Raw genomic sequence first — 23297 nt, forward strand, 5'->3', positions numbered from 1 at the left:
AAACATGAATGGTACTTCATCAAGTAACCCACACAAGGCCCAAGGAAGCATTGCCAATTGTTATCCTTTTATAATAGAAGATAAAACAAGTATTCATCAGGATGCATAAACAGTTCTCCTAACAAAGATTCTACAAGGAGAATCTCAAATGCTTATAAACCAACTCAAAAAATTTAAATCATCAACAGAAAGATATCAGATATTTTCAATAAGGTATATATGAATGATTTTGAATTTACACAATGAGAAGTTGCATTACTAGGGCAATGAAAAAGAAAGAAGAAACATTAGCAGCTTTCATCTTTAAAAATAAAAAATAAAAAAAATCCACCTAATAAAGTGAAAGAAAACATTGGGAATCGCCAACAAATGGGAAGCAACTCTACATTCAGAATCAAGAAATTTCTTATAGTGGTAGACTTAGTGTTTTCAGAGCATCTCCAAAATAACTAATGTCGGCACACATCTCCCAACGGCTACAAAATAACTAATGTCTGCACACATCTCCCAACGGCTACAATTTAGTAAAGCTACCATCATAATCCCTTATTGAAAATTTCTTCCAGTTTTTTTTTCAAATGCAGCACATGCGTCCAAATTGTGGAAACATCTACAAGGCATGTGGAGGAGAAAAACTGTTTTAAGTTTGTTTATTTATTTATGTATTCCCTTTAAAATAAATTGTCTTTTTTAAATAGAATAAGAGTATTAACATATCAATATTAAAATATAATAATATTTAATAATATTATTAATTTTATTATATTAGAATACAACATATCATTTATTTGATATGTTGTGTGTTGTTAGTTGTTAATGTAAAGGGTCAAAAGGGCCAGCATCCATGTTTTGCTATTTCTAATATCAAAAATCATATTATTGATTTAATATTAGCTTTATTTTATTATAATAATAATTAAAAGAAGAGAAAACTGTTATTTTGCATTCTCATGTCAATTCTCATTTAATTTGAGGTCTATTTTTGCAAAATGTCTAAATACAAATGTGATAATTTTATCTAAATTTATGTAAAGAAGTTCCATTCTCATACAACAACATATATGCATCATTGACAAAATAATGCAATTTTTCAAATAAAGAAACTCAAAGTCCTAATCTTATTCATACACATGCAACCTAAATACATGAGTTTAAGTGATTGTGTGTATCAATTTCATCATGACAAGTTACCTCACCAGTTAGAACCATCTTCAATGATAATCTCTCCAATTCAAGAGAATGAGTAATCATTCTTATTTGTATTTCAAAGGATATTTACATAATCAAATTATCTTGCCTAATTGATTACAATTAAATAAATACAATAACTCAATGGTGAAATTGGGCAATTCAAATGGGATACAATATGTTTTTCTAATAAGGAAAGTTATTGTCTTGATGATTATAGAACATAGAAATGATCATCGCAATGTTAAGCATTCATAGTCAAAAAAAAGTATGCATTATAGTTAATGCAGATTTATAATTTTACAACTTAATTATTTGACCATGTTGCTAGGAATTTCTTGACAATTTACCTAGCATGATCGCTAGGTCTAATCACCAAGTGTATTCATCAAATAAATCACAAGTGTGTTCATCTTATCATGCATGCTTCATTGTATGTGAAACTTGAACATAATCAAACAAACATGAATTTGTGGTCATCCTAAGATTACATCATAGATGATTGCTTTTAGAGAAATCATACAAATCAACAATTTTCTAGGTTGCAACTTTAATATAGAAGACTCTAGACCCTTAGTCTTGAACCCAAAGCTTTGATGCCACACTGTAAGATCTAATCAATTGGTCACTAATAAAATATGAAAAGTAATGAATAAAATAAACATAATGATTATACTCAAAAGTGAAAAAAGTCACATTTAATCAAAAATATGTTTCTAATATATGACACCATTCAAAAACTAATATAATTATTCAAATACAAAAAAACATAAGCCTTAATATTATTCACACACGTGCAATCTAATTGCATGAGTCTAAGTGAGTGTACCAAGTTCATCATGATTACTTCCACTAGCTAGAACCTTCTCTTCGATGATACTCTCTCTCTAATTTAAGATTGTTAATGGTTCTCGTTGTACTTATTGGAACAAACACATAATTAGTCATCATCGTAATAATAATTATTTATATTTTAAAAGGCACTTAATATAATCAAATTATTAAAAATATAATAAAATCCCTACTTCTATTATCAAAAACATAATCAATTGTCTTACTCAATTTTTTGTCATTTAATACAATAATTCAATATATAAATTAGACAAATTAAATGAAAAGCGACACTATAGATATTTAAAAATAATTCATTATATAATTAAATGAACAATATAGATGTATGTATGTATGGATGTATGGATATAAGGATAGTAGTGGATAAAAGTTATGTGCAAGTTATTATAGTTTATATAGTCTTGATTCATAAATCATTAAAGATATATATAAGAGTTGCATATAAGTTAATTTAGTTTTTATTCTTGTCAATTAGGATTTGTAGGTCGATGTTGGTTTCTAATTTTTCTAATTAGATTTTTTTATTGTGATTGATTATTAACGGTACCCAATATATTTCCTTGGAGATTCATCATTTGAACGATAATATAGTTTTTACTCTTGTGAATTAGGATTTGTAGGACAATGTTGGTTTCTAATTTTTCTAATTAGATTTTTTATTATGGTTGATTAGATTTTTTTATTGTGGTTGATTATTTACAGTACCTAGTAAAACCAACCTAATGCATATATTTCCTTCGAGGTTCATCATAAGAACAATAATATAATTTTTACTCTTGTCAATTAGGATTTGTAGGTCGATGTTGGTTTCTAGTTTTTCTAATTAGATTTATTTGTAGGTCGATGTTGGTTTCTAATTTTTCTAATTAGATTTATTATTGTGATTGATTATTTAAAGTACTTAATAAAACCAGTCTAATGGTTACATTTCCTTGGAGATTCATCATTTGAACGAACTATTGCAACAATTGTTTTAGTACATATTTGATTGTTTTTTATTAAGGAAAAACAGGTTTTAAAGACCCGAAACCCTTTACATATTTGATTGTTACCACAGGATCTCCATTGCATTTAAGGTTTCCATATTTGGATCTCATTTTATTGAGGATGTGCTCTTGCTGACTGATCCGATCAAGCATTTTGACTTGGAATTATGCTTCGAGTGATTTGTCAATTTTACAATGTTTGTAACTTCCAGTAGTACTTCACAACTCTCCTAGGGCTGAATTTAAAAATTGACATTAATGGTTTTCTGTGGCTGGTATTTGTAATGGCTTTCTGTGCAGGCTTGCACTCGAGAACTTTACTCTAAAGATATTATTTCCATTCTTTCCTTTTGGGCGGCCATTTACGAGAAACCATATGATCTACCAACTTCTTTATTTCATTTACTATATTTTGTTAAAACAAACTGAGGCTTTTTCCACCTTTCAGGTTTCCCTCTTGTTTAAGCAAAGGCTTTGAAAGTTCATATTTGGGAACAAAAAAAGGGCCTGCTGCTTCTTGAATACCATATATTGTTAGGACAATTCAGAATAAGGTGCATCCCAAATGGGCTCAAATAGGAGCCTTGTTCCTCTTGGAGTCACATATGACAGATGTAACACTGCACTTGCGTGCTACAAAGTTTTCACCGTAATTAAACATTGAGTTCGTTCATAAAAACAAAGCTTTTTGCAGCATTCTCAAAGACAACAAATGTTATGATTTTGGTTTTAGCATATGAAGACTCAACAAAAGCCTTTTTTAATTACGAAAATATCTATTAGGGAAATCACAATTGTGTGGGGAAAAGCCTATTCAAGTTCCATGTTTGACATAAAGTAGAAAGTAGCCTCATGGTTGATACTTTTGCTGAATAACCTCCAAAGCCTTTATCCCTACTCCAAAGCAACAAGGTTGCCCAAAACTGATGATGTAAGAACTCCTTTTATTACATAAAAACCATCAAGACATTGCATTCAAGTGAACCACATTTAACATTACTTGGTCTAAGTGGTACGTAAAACTATAATTAGTACCCTTGCAGAACTGGCTTTACAAGAATATTTTATATTTACGTAGCTGGTGGATCTTACTGAAACCATTGATCCCTATAAATCTTCTTAGAAGTGACATGCTTACTAACCAATATTAACCATTGTTTCGTTTCAGTGGTACATAAAACTATATTCAGTACCCTTGCAGAACTGGAACTGGTGATCTTGATGAAAAAATTAACTCTGAAACCATTGATCCCTGTAAATCTTCTTAAATGAGACATGCTTGCTTACCAATATTGACCGTGTTTGGTTTAAGTGATACACAATACTATATATTTTTATTTATGGAACTGGTGGATCTTGCTCAAAACATTTACTTTGAAACCGTTGTTCCTACAAAATCTTCTTAAGAGACGCATGCCCAAGACAAATGAGTTCTCCCACATGATGCTTAAATTGAATGTGGTCTTATTATATGTGATGATTATAATGCACACAATGGATTTGATGATAGAGATTTTAAGATGTTCAAACAAATGGGGTATGTGAAATCTTAACACAAATTTTTCAACTATTCCCCTCTCAAACCACCCCCATACGAGCACTGGAACACAATACAGTGATCCAATCAATGATAATTCAAAGCCATTTCTTGCCCAGATAAAGTTCTTACTGCAATGTAGACAAGTATGTAAATCGTGGAAGCATTAAATAACGCACACAAGTTGTTTCAAAAATTACCTCAATAACATCAGGTTTGTCAGTGCTGGCTTGATAAGCTATGTTCATCACCCCATGTATTGAACAAATAGAGATTAAAATCATTAGACTGTAAAATATACAACATAACTGAGTCTAAAAGTCTATAATGCACAACCAGGATTTAAAAGGGAGCTGAATAGCCTCACAGGTTTTTTCCAGAACATTAAGGAAAGTTGAATACAAATCTCTTGTAAATTATAAAACACCGCCCAGATGTGAGAGCAAGATGCTGTATATCACTGGCCTTAAAAAGAGAGTGACCAATAACCCTAAGCAAGTTTAATTCAAAACTTTCATAAAGGTTCAGTTAAATCTAATATATAGGACCCAAGTTGAAACATAACCTGTATTTTTCCTATCCCAAGGCAATTGCTTAAACCTGTCAATTTATTTCGCTTAAATGCCTCAAATATTCACCCTGCCAGATCTCACGGCATCACCACTCTTGGTAACACTGATTCCTCCAGAAGTTTTTCAATAATGACTTTCAAAACCTTAATCACCACTAAAGCTTGTAACTGACATGCACTTTGAGCCAAAATTCAATTTTTTTAGGATAACGATAATTAGAACACATCTCTGAAATTCAATATAATCTTTTAATGTCCTATCTATTCTGCTTTGCCCAAACATGGCATAAGGACCCAACTCAAGGAGAATTCCAAAAACACATTCAATTACATGCAAGATGTTACATATCCGCAACATGAGTTAGATAAATACTAAATCAGAAAATTAAAATTCAATGAGCTGAAAAATGTTAACTATTTTTATGAAACTAGCTAGAATGCTCCTGAAACAATTGATGTCTTCCAAGTCTTCATGAAAATGACAATCAAATCAACCTCAATTATAGTTATTTGCACCTCCTTTCCAAGCTTAGGTCATCTCAAGGCCTTTAATGCATATCAATGAATATTATTACAATAATAATATTAAAATTGTTCTTGGATGAAATCTTCAGCAAGCATGTTAAACTTCTTACTTTATGACAATGAAATCATTCAGTACGTATACATGTCCTAGGCTAGCCATCTATTCAACATTCATGATCTCATTAGTTTGTCGTGGGTTTTTAAGTCATCTGCATATCAACAGTCTTGTTATTTATTCTTGAGTGCTCTACATAAATTTATCAGTCTGAACTATGAAACAGCATTAACCTGGACTCTTTTTATTACAATGTTCCATGTCCATTACTTATATAAACTATAAAAATTAGATTCACTGTGTTTCAATACTTGAACACAGTATACATATTGAAAAGACAACACAGAACAGTACAAATAAGTTAAACAATCAGCTTCCACATCTCTAAATTGAGAAGGGTATGAATCGCCAACAAGTGAGATCAGACACATTTATAGTCAAAGGCATGAAGGGCACTCCAACCATTTACAGTGAAAGCATTCTGTGCGGCAATGGATATTTAATTTTCTAGAACCACTGTGGGATTGACAAATTTTGTTACAAAGAAAAAACAAGTGGAAATAAATTTATTAGATTTGCAATATCAACTTTAGTTAAGTGTGCCTATTTGCATCACCCAAGCATAAGATAGAATTGATGTGGCAATGGATGTTTAATTTTCTAGAACCACTTGGCAAGATTGACGAACAGTGTTACAAATAAAAACCAAGTTAAAATATTTGTTGGAATTTATTAAACTTGCAATATTCACTTTATTAGAGTAATGCCTATTTGCATCACACAAGCATAAGAAAGAATTAATGTGGCAAAGGATATTTAATTTTCTAGAACTACTCGGCGGTATAGACAAATAGTGTTACAAAGAAAAAACAAGTGGAAATATTTATTGGAATTTATTAGACTAGCAATATTCACGTTAATAGAGAGAGTAATGCCATGCATCACCCAAGCATAAGAAAGAATTGATGTGGCAAAGGATATTATATTTGCCAGAACAACTTGGCAGGATAGACAAAGTGTTACAAAGAAAAAACGAGTGGAAATATTTATTGGAATTTATTAGACTTGCAAAATTCACTTTATTGGAGTAATACTATTTGCATCACCCAAGCATAAGAAAGAATAGGTGTGGCAATGGAATTTTAATTTCCTAGAACCACTTCGTGTGGTTGACAAATAATGTTACAAAGAAAAAGAAAAGTGGAAATATTTGCTGTAATTTATTAGACTTGCAACATTCAATTTATTAAATTTATGCCTATTTGCATCACCAAGCATAAGAAAGAATTGACATCCTGTGCATGGGAAAAACTAGAGAAATTCATCCTAAAAAACTTAATTAGTGTGAAATATAGTCCTGAAATTTCAACGTAGTACGAAAACAAAATTAGGGCATTCCAAATTCCTCCAACTATGCTATGCAGCAGGACATATCTGCATTTAAACAGTATCTAGCTATCAAGCATATGTAGAAAGGGAAATCTACATTATAACTAAACATGCAGCAAAAAAATCATCCATGTCTTCTTATGGCTTTTATAGTAAAGAAAAGAGGGTGTGCTTCCCTGTCTTTACATCATTTGTCAAAAGAAAGAGCACAAAGGCTTTCAAGAATCAAGACTAATCAAAATCTTCAAAATGTCTACTTGTACACTAACATTGCTAGTCTTTACAGTGCTTGCACCCTTTGAGTTGTTGGTCAAAAAATATCTAGTTCTAAAAATACAGAATAAAACAAAATTTCCAAAAATGAAGTTCACTTATAAAATATGGCTTGTACAAATTGTATGAGCACCATAAACAAATTGTTGCAAAGTGAGGTGCTCCTGGCTTGGTTTAAAATAAATTACTCAAAACTAACTCATGTCAGTCACAGCCATGAAATTATAGGACAAGAATGATTACAAAATTATAATTTGTTAGTACCTCTGAAAGTTCATGAATGACCTTCCTTCCTACCTAATATCCGCTCCCGGTGTTTCCCCCTTTCCAAAATATTGCTCTTGATCCGATTAAAAGATTCAAACCTTTCACCACGTAACCTCTGGTCTATTTTGACTTCTTGTGCTTGTTGACCAAATTGATGATTCCCAAGCATCTGCATCGAGTCTAGACGTGTTGTGATTTTTAATGGATGGGCTTCAGTGTTAAAAACCCACTGATCAAGAGGAATAACAGATGGCGGTGAGAACAGAAGGTAGAAGTACTTCAAGGTTTCAGCAAGAAAAAAGCTTTGCATCATGTCATCTTTTTCACCACTATTCACCTGTATAATAAAACCATTAAAGCATCAATACTAAACATAAATATTTAATTGCAAGACAAGAAGAATATGAGACATAACGAGTTCAAGATTGCATTGTGCACATTACATGTTCATGTTCTATGTTCTATGTGCTTATACTGCCTTTATTAACCTTACAAACAAACATTGGTCTCTGAATGGGAAATTAAGTTTTCTATTATAGTCTAAAAACAAAGAATTTCAAACCATGAGTTTATATAAGATAATTGAGGAAGATTTGGATCCAACTCATGCAAAACCCAGCTCAAACTAGGCAAGGGATTCTGTTAGTCCATGTGAGACCTCTAACAATTGAGGGACTTACAATACTTGAGTCTCAGAAAGTTGATGCATTCAGACTTATTTTAAAACTTTACATTGATATTTAAACTTTACATTGATAATATAATGTCACAAAAAAGGCGAAAAATATTGCTCTCAAGCAGAATAACAAGGGAACAGATGCACAGAAGTCTCTTAATGCATGCACTCAAAGATATACAGATTGACTTAATGGATCCTTGAAGCCATATGGGTTATATAATGTACCATATGGTGTTGGGGTTTTTAGTTTCTAGGTTGCCAATATTGTTTAACATCATTAGAACCTGCCATAGCCAGTCAGGGATATACAAGAGTATAGGAGGTGTTGGGTGAAAAATTTGTAAACTGGGGTCACAAAATTGTGGTTTCAGCCACAATGTGTGAGATTGAATCTCTCCTAATTATAAGGGAAGGCTCCCCCTTTTGCTTACTACTCTCTTTAATTTAGAACAAAAGTACAAATTGTGATTCCTAATCTAAACGTGGGCAGTACATCATCCTAGTCTTTTTTTTAGAATAGATGTTATTCTTTTCTCATTTTTCAAAAAAGAATTTACAATCTAGAGCAGTAATGATTAATATAACTTCAAAGTTACTATGAAATAACTCAAGAGCATGTGAATGAAAAATACAAAATAAACGAAGCAAAGTTTCCATGAAAGCGCAAAGTCCTCTGTTGCTTCTCTGGGACGGAAAAATAGTGTTCAAGCACAAAGTCTTACAATCACTATGATCCTATAAACCTTTTACAAATAACTTTTATAACCCGCGATATATTACCAAGATAACAAAGCAAAGCACAAAGTCTTCGTCTTGATATCTAATTAAAATTTTGACAATCTTTTTTCGAAATAACAAAATGAAGCTCAAAGTCTTCAAATTACTACCTCTTCTACTAATTGCTAATTCTATTTAACAAGTGCTGAAATGTAACACAAAGTTTACAAACCAAACTTGTTCTACTCTTTAATAATACTTTTCCACAATGCTTTTGCTTAATCGAAACAAGATTTTATAAGACTGATATAAGAACACTCTCACCATAAACCATGATGTATACAACACAAAGTTTGAATGCCAAAGATGTCTTCTTATTTGATCAAGTTTGCAAAATAACAATACGAACTCAAAGTTTCACTTTGCTCTTCACTTCGGCAAAGTTTTGTTGCATAAAATTAAAGATAATAGATAAAATTTACAATGAGCACCCTGATATATATAGGTGAGTTGCAATGAGCTAATATAGGGAAACTATGACTAAATCAAAGAAGAGTCCTATTTGACTTGGAACTCGTGCATGTTCTAGAATGCAAAAACTTGAATACAAAATGACACTTGAGGTGTCGAAGTCTTATTGCAAAAATGCACCTACAACTTTAGAAAATATGAAAAACACTAAGTGTCACCGGACACTCCATTATGATCTTGCTTCATGAACTCCTCACATTTTTGCAGAGCTATCTTCATTTGTTCTTCATTGGATCCCTTGGTATGGCTCATGATAACTTTGACTCAAGTGATGGAATCTCCGAGGCTCATGTAGAATTTCTTGTGCTTCTTTAGAAGAGAAGCCAAATCATCCAGATTGACATGAATCTCTATCAACTTATCAATGGAAGATAATGAGAAAACTTCTTTGTCCACCTCTTCTCCAATAAGCAAACTGAATTCTTTGATAATAACATCTTCATGAAGAGGCATTTGATTTTCATCAAGTAATGTACAAGGAAGTGCTGATATCTTTTCAATGATGTCCTTGCCTTTATCATTACATTCCCTTTGAGCTTTTCTCATATCCTTGACAAGCATTTTCAAGGTGTTCATTTGATGTTCTAATACCCCCCTTTGTTCAGTATACATATCCCTTGAAGGAAGTACTCCATTATCAACCGAAACATCTAATTGAAAATCTTCTAACTTCAACCATGAGTTTAAGTTCTTCTCGTGTCTCTAATTCATTCAAGAATAGATCCAATGTTTTATCTATCTTGGACTTAACATCTTCTAGATTATTTACTAGGGTAACTACAAAACATATGAGATGTGTACCTTGACTCGGTATCTTCTCCATCCACTCACCAACTAATCTTCCCCGTGAATTGACCTGTTCAGCTTGCTTGACGATCTATTCATCAATTGAAGAGGCGACTGGTTCAGCTACCTCTCACGATTTTGTTATCTTGATCAAGATGTTAGTGAGTTGCTCCACCTATTTCTTCAATCTATCCTTTTTTATCTTCTCCTCATTATACCTTGTCACAGGGTTATCAAAAGATGCTTGAGCATCTTCCACTGTTCCTTCATGAGTTTGCTTGCCCAGCTCAATCCCTAGATAAAGTTTTGGCTTTCTTAGTAACTTGGGTTTATGAGGAACCAACCGACTAAAGTCGAAGTCATCCGGGGAGATGGCTTGCTTTTTTCTCTTAGGGGTATCGAAAACTAACCAAGGTGGCAAAGGTGTATCATCTTCTATTTTTGTGGTCAATACCTGAGATGCAAGCTCTTGGTTCTGCATGCTTGTGGTTACAATAGGAGTGGTAGTTACTACTACTGGTGAATTCTCAACAACTGAAACCTTGGGAGGAAGATCGGTTTCTGAGATGAATTTGTCAAAATCTTCTAACATAGAGGAAGTCACTTCAAACAAATTAGGAAGGAAGACATTCTCAATGTTGTCATGCGGGGTATCTACAGCCGACTCACTGGTTGTTGTTGAAGGAATAGTGTGAATCACTACACCAGGAGTCTCAAATGCATATGAAATGGTAGAACCCAAAGGAATGGGGTTAGAAACCGAAATTGAAGGGGTTGTACCTGGAACATCGTGAGATGAAGGAGGAATGATTTCTTGTGTCCCTTCAGATTGGGAAGTACTAAGAATTTCTGGCAATGCCTCCTCATCATATTCTTCCTCTTGTTCCTTTTCTAACTCTTCTTCTTTTTGTTCAATCTCTTCTTCGAGGGATTCTTCTTCAACTTCACCCTGTGTTTGAGCATCTTGGGCTAAGGATTCCCCTTGACTCTTATCCTTGCCTTTTCCAACTGTGAATTTGAATTTTGGCACCTTTGGAGCTGTTGCGTCTTGTTTATTCTTAGTTCTCAACTCAAAACTCTTTCCAACAGGCCCTACAGTGTCATCTTCAGATCCAATTTGGAAAGGTTTTAATCGAATCCCTTTCTGTGACAACCAAACATTGGTATTGGCCAAGATATTCTTAAATCTGGTCCTTATTGAAGTGTTCTCTTTCTAGGACAATTGAATAAGAGGCAAAGGTGAATCTACTACCTTATTCTTTTCATACATAGGATTTAAAATGTCTCAATCATCTTCGAGATACTCAGGAATATCAGCAAGATTCAGATTCTCAATTTGCTCCAGAGTAAGGCAACATTGATCAAACCTTCTGATATCCTCTTTTGTTCTACAATCAATCCAAATGTCCTCTACCCGGTGAACATGAGTGTAACTTTTCTTAAGTTTGTTCTTCATACCTCTCTAATCAAAAGTGTTTCCTGGCCTTGAAGAACCTCATAGTCACTCTTCTCATCTCTTCATCCATTGCTCGGGCCTTGTAGATAGAATTGATTGAATATCTCCCAATCTTATGCAAACTAGATTAGCATTTATGCATTGCTATCATCTGACGAGCAAATTCCATGAGTACAATTTTATCCGATGGATACCTAGGAAGCATGAATAGCTCACCATCAAAACATCCTATTCTAAGATATGTGAAAGTAGGGAATTGCAACAAACTGCATCCATATTGGTTCACCACATTCCAAGCTTCATCTGATACTCTCTTCTTTTGAAGATCTTTATCAAACATATACGTATAAAAATAAAAGGAACATTATTGACCCTCTTGAAATGATGTAAACTGTTCTTGAGAGTCAACTGTGTGAAATATCGATATATAGGAATTTGACTCATGCCTCCTATAGTTGACAACCCTAGAAAATGACTCATTGAGGTTGCTGCAATACTAGGTATGAAGTCATATAGAACTTTAGAGTGGTAGGAATTTTATTTAACTATTTGCACAAAGTATCAGCTATCTATTTACCCCAATAGATCTTATTTTGCCAAATAATATGAATGTATTGATACGTCCACTTATGATAAGTATCTGAAACAGGAAGTCCTTTTACTCTACTAAGGAGAGTAATCAAATCATTTACCTCTTCAATGAAGTCACTTCGATGAATAGTCTCAGGCCATCTTGCAATAGTGGGCCTTGGAGTCTTCAACCAGTTATCATTGATATTCCTACTGCACTTATCTGAATTGTTGTCATAATATGTCAGTGCTAACTGCATGTCAATATTGGCATATCGATCTATATGTGGACACTTGAAAATAGTGTCAAAGAAACCATCGAATTTGATGAGAGTCTTATTTCCCTCTGCATCCTTAACTAACCTGCTAACTAGATCATATTTGTTAGCTAATGCTAACACAATTTTGGGGTTTTGTGCTGACATGGAGAAAGCTGCAACCAAATGAATGCCATTGTTAATGATTGCCTCCATTTTGTAGTACTCTAGCGGCTCTTTTAACTATCTTCAAGAAATCTTCAAGATCTACATGCCCTATCTCTATCTCTAATATTGTCAATGTTAGAGGACACGGATGAAGGCGGGAAGACCGAATGAGGGTCTTACTTCTTGAACTTCATTCCTTTCTTGCTTGGTGATGGCTCTGTCATTTGACTGTGATGACAACTGCAACATTTTGGAAAAGATCATCACCATGCTTTAACTCATTAGAATCACCTTATTACGATTCCAAAAACCCTAATTTGTTGATAAAACAAAAAGCCTTTGAATTTGCTTTAGTTGCCTCTTATTGATGCAAAGTTCGATTTACACCAAAAATTGGTGAAAGACATACAAAGTGCATTTTAGACTAATAAGCCTGATTTGCACTTGAGGGACTCAAAAATGAAAAATGGTGTAAATCGGGGTTGAAAGTCTGATTCGCACCTTGGGAAGATCAAACAATGGCAAAAGGTGGCAATCGAGCTTTCAACACCGATTTACACCATTGCATAACGCAAAGGAAAAAATACTGCATTTGGTGTATGGCGGGGTTATACCCCTGCCATGCACCATGTGAAAGCACTTGGGAAAACTGCACAATAAGAAAATGGTGTATGTCAAGATCATACACTCAACATGCACCATTTGCAAAGGCTTCAATAAAAAATGTTACAAAGGAAATGGTGTAGGGTGGGGGGTATGACCACGACATAAATTGAAAGGTGAGACTGCAATGTATGTCGGGCCATCACCCCACCATACACCGTAAGGCAAAGCTCTCAAAAACAAACATGTTGGGTTTGTTACCACAGCATCCATCATGCCTTAAGCATGTTGTACGCTGGGATGACAACCCTGGCATCTGCCGCAAAGCAAACACTGCATAAGGGCATAGATAATGGTGTGTGTGCGGAGGTAACACCATGATCGAAATCTAAAAAACAGAAAAAAACGATAAGAACACCTAAAAGAGCTCAATTCGCTGAGTAAACAAAACCGCAAAGCCCTTGATTGAAAACACGAATGAAGGCGAAAAGAAAGGATAAAAAGGATTTACAAAGGAGGAAATCAAAACAAACTCAAAGTCACCAAATAATTAATTTTACAAGTTCGAAACTCAAACTCACCAGATAATTAATTATACAAGTTCGTGCAAAATAATTGTGTATTTCATACTTGGAGCAAGGTCATGTGATCAAAGTAAGATTGCTTTCAATTTGGATGTTTTTGCTGTTAATGACTTATGAAGTTATGAGTGATGTGCTTGGCATTGGTTTGCATTTTGTTGTGTGGTTGATTTCAAAGGAAGATTTATTTTGGGGTGGTTTCTTACTTCATGGTAAATGTCCAACTGGGGGTTGTTAATAAGGATTCAATCCCATGGATTGGAAGGTAAGCAAGAATGGGAGCAAAGGGTCATAAAAGCAGGTTTATGAGGAACAATTTAGACCACACCAAAGACTGAAGATGTTCAAACTAGGACAGCTAAATTTCTGAAACTACGTCTAAACCAACAACCAGAAAATTTTCTACTGGACCCAAACTATAAAATAGAAACTCTGCTACTAGAAATTAAACATGAAAGCTGCTTAAAGATTTTAGTAAATTATGAGTACCATAAATGCAAAAATCAAATACTCCATGAAGCATTTGACGATAGAGGTAATGAAGCTTCTCAGAATAATAATTATGTTTATACAAATGAAGTGCTCCCATTGTTACATCATATATAGATGGAAAATAAAGCCTGGAAAAATTAAATCAACTCAGATTACTAAAACCACCAGAGCTTTGTCTGAAAAATGTGTTACATTGTCAGAAATTTGGAAAAGGAAGATTCATGATCATGCACTCAACAAAATTTAAGGAAATAAAGTACAACTTTGCATCAATAAGAGGCAACTAAAGCAAATTCATAGCATCTAAAATTGTGTCAAAGGAATGAACTCAACTTTTTTGAAAATTTGGAAAGTCTGCACTAGTGAAGAGGTGTAAGATGCTGACTTGCTGAATGGTGATTGGGTTTGCGTCCAATGACCTCTAAGCTAAGAGTTTTCATTCCAAAACTCATCTACCAATGCTGCCCTATTCCAAGAAGATTCGATAAAAAAATGAATAAAAATGATGCAAAATGATGTTGTACATTTCCTTTTAGCCTTCCTTAATCCAACGCCCAAATTAGGGATTCAATATACCATTATTCCAAGGGAATATTCCTCACTTAGGCGCCCAGCTTGAGGGTTTGATTTATCATTGATGGGGCCACGTTTTGTTTTTAAAATAAAGTTTATTTAACTTTTTGCCTAGAAAGGAGTGCATAAGGGGAAAACTTTATATTTCATCACTGACATTTAATTAACCCCTTTTATAAAGTTACTTTATGACATGTCTAATTTTAGCAAAAGTAACTTTTTGCCAAGAAAATGACTAAGTATAAATCCCCTTGGTTAGCCAATCATCTCCTAACCTCTGAACTTGCCTGCGGAGATGGATAATAGGCAAATCTATGCTCCTAAGTGATCACTAGCAAAGAGGAGACATTACAAGAGGGCAAATAAATATATTTAAGTGGAAATAAGCATACAAAATGTTTTTCAAGTACATCACAAAAAGACCATGCTAACAGTAAAGAGCACTTGTGGATGGAGCAAGTGAATAACATTTTGAGGCAGAAAGATGTGTGAATGATATGTTTCCAGCACATCACAAAAAGACCATGCTTAGTAAAGACAATAGAGAGCACAACATCAACAGATGCAAGAACACAAATGACTTGTGAAGCATGATGAGACTAATAGAGAGATGCATTATCAATAAGATTTTCAAAAATAACAATCAAAAGTGTCAAAGGCAATTTTGCTGGAAATGTGGAATGTGTATCCACATCTATAGAAGATGTATGGATAAAGGGGTACTATGTTGACAACAATGAAAACAGTTCAGAAAGATTGAAATTATATCGATGTTAACAATGAACCGATGTAGGTCACTGGGACTCAAAAGTACACCCACTTACAATAGAACAGTAAATAAGTAGAAAAGTAATATAACCCTTAAAGCTTAAAAAATGACATGGACAACTAAACCAACTGAAAGCATAACGCAAGAGGCGAGTCCAAGGAAGGTAAACCCTACCATTTGAATACAACTACAAATATAAATAGCCAGTTGGGGACCCAACACAAAAAGGGGAAAATGATTTGTTATTCATGATCACATTGCATAATCAAGAATTTTAGAGGACACCGTGGCATATTTGAGAATTATCAAGATTTGACCTAAAGTTTGGGGGAAACAAAAGCAATACAGAAGTTGTCATACTTGGTGATGCCAGGATGCAGGTTTTGCAGATGCTACTATTGTATAGAAAAGAAAGAGACAAAAATAAAAAGATCAAATTTGTTTGCCTTCTGAAACAAACCCCTTGAGCTCAGTCTATAAAAAAATATCATCATTTAATATCTTCAGGATTCAGGCTAAAAAGTCGCATCCAACTTCTATGTCAAACTCAAAAGTAAGGAGCCACTGTATGTTGACTGGAAATGTTGATGATTTGGTAGCAACAGGAACCAACCCAGAAGAAAAATGAAACTCAACAGAAAATTCAAATTCACCAATATAGGATTGCTGTACCGTTTCCAATATGGAAGAGAATAATTGAATGTCCATTTATCAGTATATGTATATTGTAGAGCTTCCTGAAAAAATAAAAAATGGAAATACACAATTCTTGCTGTACACACTTATGGAGACTGGTCTAAGATTGGCAAAAGATTAGACAAAACTTGCTGATGAAAAGCAGTACGAACAGCTTGTTTGGTAATTTGATGTGCTAAATAATTACCAAGCAAGATATCAGTCATGGCCAGATTCTTGTTCTCCTACATTTGAAGTACATCTTTACACAGACTGCTTGCATTGCTTGTGTATAAGATTAGCATTCTACATGCATCGTTAAGTTTAACATGTTTAGTGAATATGTTTCACAACTAAGTTACCAATTCAGGTACAGGTATGGGTACAGATACGGATTCAGGTACGCAGGTACGCAGGTACTGCAATTTTTTTCCCTTGGGTACAGATACAGGTACTGCAATTTACATCATTATTAGATACCTGTCATTATGTTGGTTGTCATTATCCTACAACAAAGAGTACCGCTCCTCTAAAAGTTTGTGATAATCATACCGCTTCTGTTTCAGAGTATAGCAGGGCAGTCATCTATTATCTGGATCCCAACGCATGACAGGTTTCTAATAATGACATGATATTTATAAAAAGTAGGATAGTCACTTTCCAGACATGCTCTTCCAGTTCAAGTGTTGCCGTGCTCAGATCTTTTGATAAGACTTATCATCCAAATTTGTCTCAAAACCATCCATACAACTTATAAGTACAATTCTCCATATAGGAAGCCATTCTAACATCTCCTAAGTCATAAAGGACTGGAATATTGATTTACCTTGGTAACATTACATTTACACAGCATTGATACGTCAAACAGAAAATAGTGAATGAAGTTCAATTACACAGGTTAGAAAGAGGGAAAGAAAAAAGATAAATTGAAAATAAACTTTAAATATGGCAGGTTTTTAAAAAGTGTGAAAAAAAAGGGCAGGTTATCGAATAACATGTGTTTCTTCAACAAAAAACTCAGGTTTGACCACATCAAAGGCATGCCAGTTTGACCCAGCACAGCTCAGGCATCTAATGCCAATTAAATGTGGTTGATCATATTTTATATCTGTTTATGCTCCTGTGGTTTTTAGAAAAACTACCTTCATATCTGATCAACTTTTTATAACATAATATTAATATATGATGCACGCTGCTTACAAAAGAAAATTGGATTCCAACCTATGTAAATCACCCAACTAATATCTATTTCCACAATTTACAAATAGACAAGAATAAAAATTAATGAATGATTGATAACATACATCTCTAAGTCCCACATAGCCAGAGTCAATCCGTGATTGCTTTTCAAATGCTTGAAATATATCCCAACCCCACTCTCTATATGTTTCATCTCCAGTAATTCGCCAAAGGTACATTAGTGACTCCACAGTTTCTGGCCTCATGATGTTCCATGATGTACCAACCACCATATCCTATGGCAAAACCATTGCGTAAGTCATTTCAAATATCAATGGTCTATGTGAAGACGATTATATAAATTACCATTACAGATTTTTCCAGAAGAAAAAAAAAAAATTATTCATGGAACAAACTTAAGGAAACAAATGAAGCCAGTTTTGGTAATTTTGTAATAAGAATGTGTCAAGCTTTTGCAGGTGCCTCAATTAAAAACATGAAGACAAATTCTAACCTCGCCTTCATTGAAGATATAGTTTTCTCCAGCCAGCTTTGTTTGAGTTGAATTGTAGAAGTTGTAGCAAGTCCTGGCAAGCTGTAGAAAAACAAGATGGGCCAGTGAGAACAAAATTGTTCTCATCATTCAAAAAAATAAATGAAGATCACAATAGATAAATCACACATCATTAAGAATAGTATTTTCAGAGTCTGAATTCATTTCAATGTACCTGGATTATAACTTTTTAAACACTACATTATTCATGAACATCATTGAAAATTACAGTGCAATATTGATTTCAATTCTGCACCATTCAATTATAAATTAAAACACTGCAAATTTTTCCAAGCGTATTGACAACAAAACCAGACATCATGGTTGTGTTTAGCTCTATGTCACTGAAATCGCTCTCTATCACTGAAATCTGAGCCATTATGAAAACCAGTTTTCCCAGTTAAACCCTACAACATACCCAAAACTATGTTCCTTCATGAACAATTTATTTTTTACATAAATCCCATGCTAGTGACATAATTGCAAGTTCAATCATGGCTTGGAAAGTTCACATATGAAAATGGCCTAGTAGTTTGATTTACCCTTAGAAACAAGTTATTGTTGGACTACCCTTGAAACTAAACTAAGTTTAATTGTTAAACCAAGAATTATCATAAAGTCGGCTATGTGAGTCCTAATAATAGTTCAAGCCTTTAAGCTATAACAGATATAAAGAATTACACCTATGAGGCAGAATTTTCAAAATCATAAATTAAATCACTGGCAGCACCGCAAACAAGCATTTCAGCGTATAAGGTAGCAAAGATTAATCAAAACATAGCAAGAATGAAACTGACAGAACAGAGGAGATGCAACTACAAGAAAGCCCCAGCAACTCCCCTCCCAATTCCTTGTATCAGCTCTTGCACCTATGATTAACAATAAGAAATCATAATGCATGCATCATGGAGATGGGGACAAGAATCACAAGATGAAGACGAGAAATCATTGATAAGAAACCAAACACTGTTTACTAAATTCAAAGAGGAATTTTCTGTGGTTTTTTAGTTTTCATTCTTATGTACTCTTCCCATTTGAATAACAGTGAGTTCAAGCATCTTGTATTATAATTATGTAATATCACATGATAAAACTGCACCATCACAAATAATAACACAATTAAATATTTTTATAAGGCACAAGGGCCTTCGAAGCAACACTGTGGATGTAAAATGTTCTTATTCATATTGATACAATGGGTGTGCACATGTATCGACAACTAAATAAGCAGCAGTTTGCACTTGATTTGATGAACCTTCAATATTTCAGTCCACGGCATGAGTGAAATAGCATTTATACCATATTGGTGAAAATAGCATTTACAACATCAGCAAGAGAAGAAAACATTTATGAAACAAACTATATTAAAATACAAAAGCAGCTCCCCACCACTCAACCTCAAGTAAACAAGTTCAAATCACAAAGAAAATCCATCAATCTACAGATTGATCCTAAAAGACCACACACTGTTAATGTTGAACACATTTTGTAAGTGCAGCATTACATTGATGCATCATTTGGAACAACTTTTATTGGAAATGTTCTGATTAAGGTAAGCAGGAATTTTGAAAGGGCCCAGACCCTTGTACAAAAAGAAGGATTGAGCATTAAACATGGCAAGACGGCAAAGGGCAACCAAGAGGAACAACAACAACAACACAAGAAAAAACAGGATACAACTAAACCTTACAAACTGGGAGGAGAAAACCACTGCCAGAAGCTTATCAGAGACATATACTGTGGGAAAAATTATATGAGATTCTAAGGAGAACATCACATATCTAATAATAAAGAGCTCATCCAAAGTGAACCACACATCTAAGAGAAGTGCCTACTTAAAACCAAAACTAACATTAGTATGCCAAATTGATGCAAGAGATCTAATATAGGCTTAAGCATAGTTGAAAAACTCAGACTTGGCAATAACTTGGCAGGCCCAAAAAATTTAAAAACTCAGGACTGGAAAAACTTGACACTTAACATTTTATATACATAGATGTTAAAAAATATTCTTCAAAAACACACATATTACTAAATTTGTTGAGCATATTACTAATTTCCACAATATAAAATCCAAATTAGAATTTAATACATACCATAGACCAAAAAACAAGTTCAACTCTAAATGAGTTATAATGCCATTTCCACTAGCCATGTCATATGTAGAAGTTGACTCATCTAAAGAGATTTTTGGCAAGCTGTGAAACAATAATGTCTAAGTAGGCACACTCAAGAATTATATCCCAATTCCCCAACACCCCCTTGTAATCAAGTTTTTTATTTGACAAATTCCAATAATTAATGGGGATTATGGAGCGGAGACCCCAATGAGGTTGAGGGGTAGTGCCCCCCATGGACGTCTGGGGACAACACCCCCAATAGGGTCAAGGGGCAGCACCCCTTGTGGGGGGTTGCCCCCATCAAGGTCAGGGGGTGGCACCCCCAACAGGTTTGAGGGGCAGTGCCCCTCATGGGGTCTATGGGCAATGCTCCTGGCCCAATCCCTATCGTGATACAGAGCGGAGGCCCCACTGCCAAGCCCAAATTAAGGCCTTTGAAACCTTTACCAACAATAAAAATCGTGTTTTTAACTGCAAGCAAGAAAATATAAATTATATGAATTTGGACAAGTTTTTAATACAAAACTCACGATTTTTTGCATTTACTCACAAGTTTTATAAGAAAAAATAGCCACAAGTTTTTCAAAAACTCATTGGCAAATTTTTGGGCATGTAACTAGCCAAATATTTCAGGAGCACTCGTGAGTAAAAAGTGTTTTTTGCGAGTTTTGCAACAAAGGGATAAAGCATAGATCCCCAACTTGGCAAGTACTCACTGAATTGGTGAGTACTTATGATTTTCAAGCCTCCACAATGGCTCACAGGTTAACTTGTGGGATGCACAATGGGTTTAACTCGCCAAAACGTGGGTGAGATCAAATGTAGAAACCCATGAAAAATGTAGGAAAAAGCCGCAACACAGGAAAAACACAAATTTGACACAATTTCTTCCCTTTAAAACCTAGAATCAACTCACAAAAACTTCACACATCAATTTCTCATTTCCCATAAAATTTGGACTGCAATTTCAAAGGCAAGTGCAATTTTCTTTTCTATTATTTTAATAAGCATTTAAAGTTTTAAACTATAGTCCACAAATTGGACTTTGCTATTCTTTGTTGATGAATCAAATGATAAATAGTAGTTAGCTAAGAACACACTAAGTATGCCTTCATTTGCCAGGCCAATTTCTCCAACTTTGCATAGATCTCCTATGTGGATGTGATCTGCCTCCTACACAAAAAGCATGTGCCATTTTACGGACTTCAATCCAACTACATCGAGGTATCTTTTTAGTTCTGCTATCTTTCATCAATTTCCTTACTATTGGAACCTTACACACCTGCCCACTTCTGCATAGATGCTTTAGAGAAGAACATAAGTTGCAACATTTTTATAATCCAACTATATAGTGTTGTTGGAAATACTCAGCCTATATTCATATATGATCTACAAGCACCAAGAAAACACAACCACCACAGGTACACAGATTTAACTGGCATCTTATTAATAAGGTTTAGGGTGTCCCCAAGATATCCAGCATGGGCATGAGATCAACCATGCACACCATTAAGTTGTTGAATTGGGCTTCAAAATTGCTTGCATTTGCTTGAAAGTTTCTAAAGCCTCTTCATTGCAATCCATTCATAATCGACATAGGGGAAAGGGGCCAGTAGTTGTACAAGGTCCAATAGTTGTACACCCACTTGTGCTTATAATATCCAGTCTTGCCACATATTTATAATATATATATATATATATATATATATATATATATTGTAAATAAATAATCCACATGTAAATAAAAAAATTACCCAATGTTGGTCAAAATAGACCAATACTTGAACACAAGAGAACCTATAAATGTTATATAAAAAAGGCATAAATACATTCATTAACAAATGAAATAAATAATTTTTTGTTTCAAATAAAATATCATAACTATGGGCACTATAAGTGAATAATTTACGAAATAAGATGCTCACTTAAACAAGTACTATTATCTTTTATGTATATGCATTGGAATATTTCATATTAATAATTTGTCTTATCACAAATATAAAAGATGAACACAATAAATACCTTGTCTTTTCCATGAAACATGAGGGATTATCCAAAGGTTTTAGTGTTCAACAATCGGTCCCTTTGTGTCCAGTATAAGTTGTTATTTATATAATAACATGTTGTTTTTATAACAGCAAAAAACTATTGGTCCTTTGGTGTTGGATATAAAAGTTAGAAATAACACACACTTATGATTACTAATAGGTATTTGGTCCATTTAAGTTGCATATAAGTTATATTTTACATAAAAATACGATATTATACTAATTTTAAATGATATTTGTTTATTCAACGACTAGGGATTTTTAGATTAAGTTTTGGTTGAATCTTTAAAAAGTCATTTTTTGTACACTTCGCACTAGACATGTTATTTTGACGAGTTGCATGATGTGTCATGCGTTCAAACCTTAGTTGAAGATAGTTAAGTGTCCATTTTACATTTCTAAAAATAAAACAAAGGTCTTATGATATTCCATGTGACGGCTACATGTTGACAAAGTTAGTTGTCATGACTACTGATCCCTCTCCCCTATATAGAGATTTTCATTCAGCACAGTAACTTCTCTTGATATATTTGATCTGTAATAAATCTATTTAAATTTCAAACTAGTACCTAGTTCATTAGCACAAATCTTAGCCTATGGCTGATTTAATTGATTATGTCCAGCTTTAGCTCTATCCTTATGCAAATTTATTTAGAGTTTACATTCCATCAAATTTCATGAACTAATAAAAGAAACAAGAAAGAGAATATATTGATGTCCACAAATGATCAAAAATAGATCAAATGGACAGGAATCTAATAGGCTGCTCTCAACAATTTTTAAATTCTAAAGTTCGTCTTCTTACTACACATCATCATAAACACTTTCCCCAAATTTAGGATCATCAAACCTTAATCAGACTTGTGACATTTAACATTGTGCTTGCCAATTTCATTT

The 23297-nt window shown here is 33.8% G+C and overlaps 1 protein-coding gene across 2 annotated transcripts in view; it reads right to left on the bottom strand.

The window, feature by feature from the left end:
- Positions 1 to 7454: 7454 nt before the first annotated feature.
- The window catches only part of LOC131031386 (mannosyl-oligosaccharide 1,2-alpha-mannosidase MNS1), a 128943-nt gene continuing 113100 nt past the window's right edge, over positions 7455 to 23297 (bottom strand). For both annotated transcript variants that reach the window (XM_057962498.2, XM_057962497.2), the window contains exons 12-14: positions 18194 to 18274; positions 17805 to 17975; positions 7455 to 7980 (exon numbers count right to left, since the gene is read on the bottom strand). In XM_057962498.2, coding sequence (XP_057818481.2) covers positions 7651 to 7980; positions 17805 to 17975; positions 18194 to 18274 — 582 coding nt within the window. In that variant the 3' untranslated portion in view covers positions 7455 to 7650. The remainder of the gene's footprint in view (positions 7981 to 17804; positions 17976 to 18193; positions 18275 to 23297) is intronic.

Source organism: Cryptomeria japonica, chromosome 9, assembly GCF_030272615.1.
Source record: "Cryptomeria japonica chromosome 9, Sugi_1.0, whole genome shotgun sequence".
In the NCBI taxonomy this organism is placed as follows: Eukaryota; Viridiplantae; Streptophyta; class Pinopsida; order Cupressales; family Cupressaceae; genus Cryptomeria; species Cryptomeria japonica.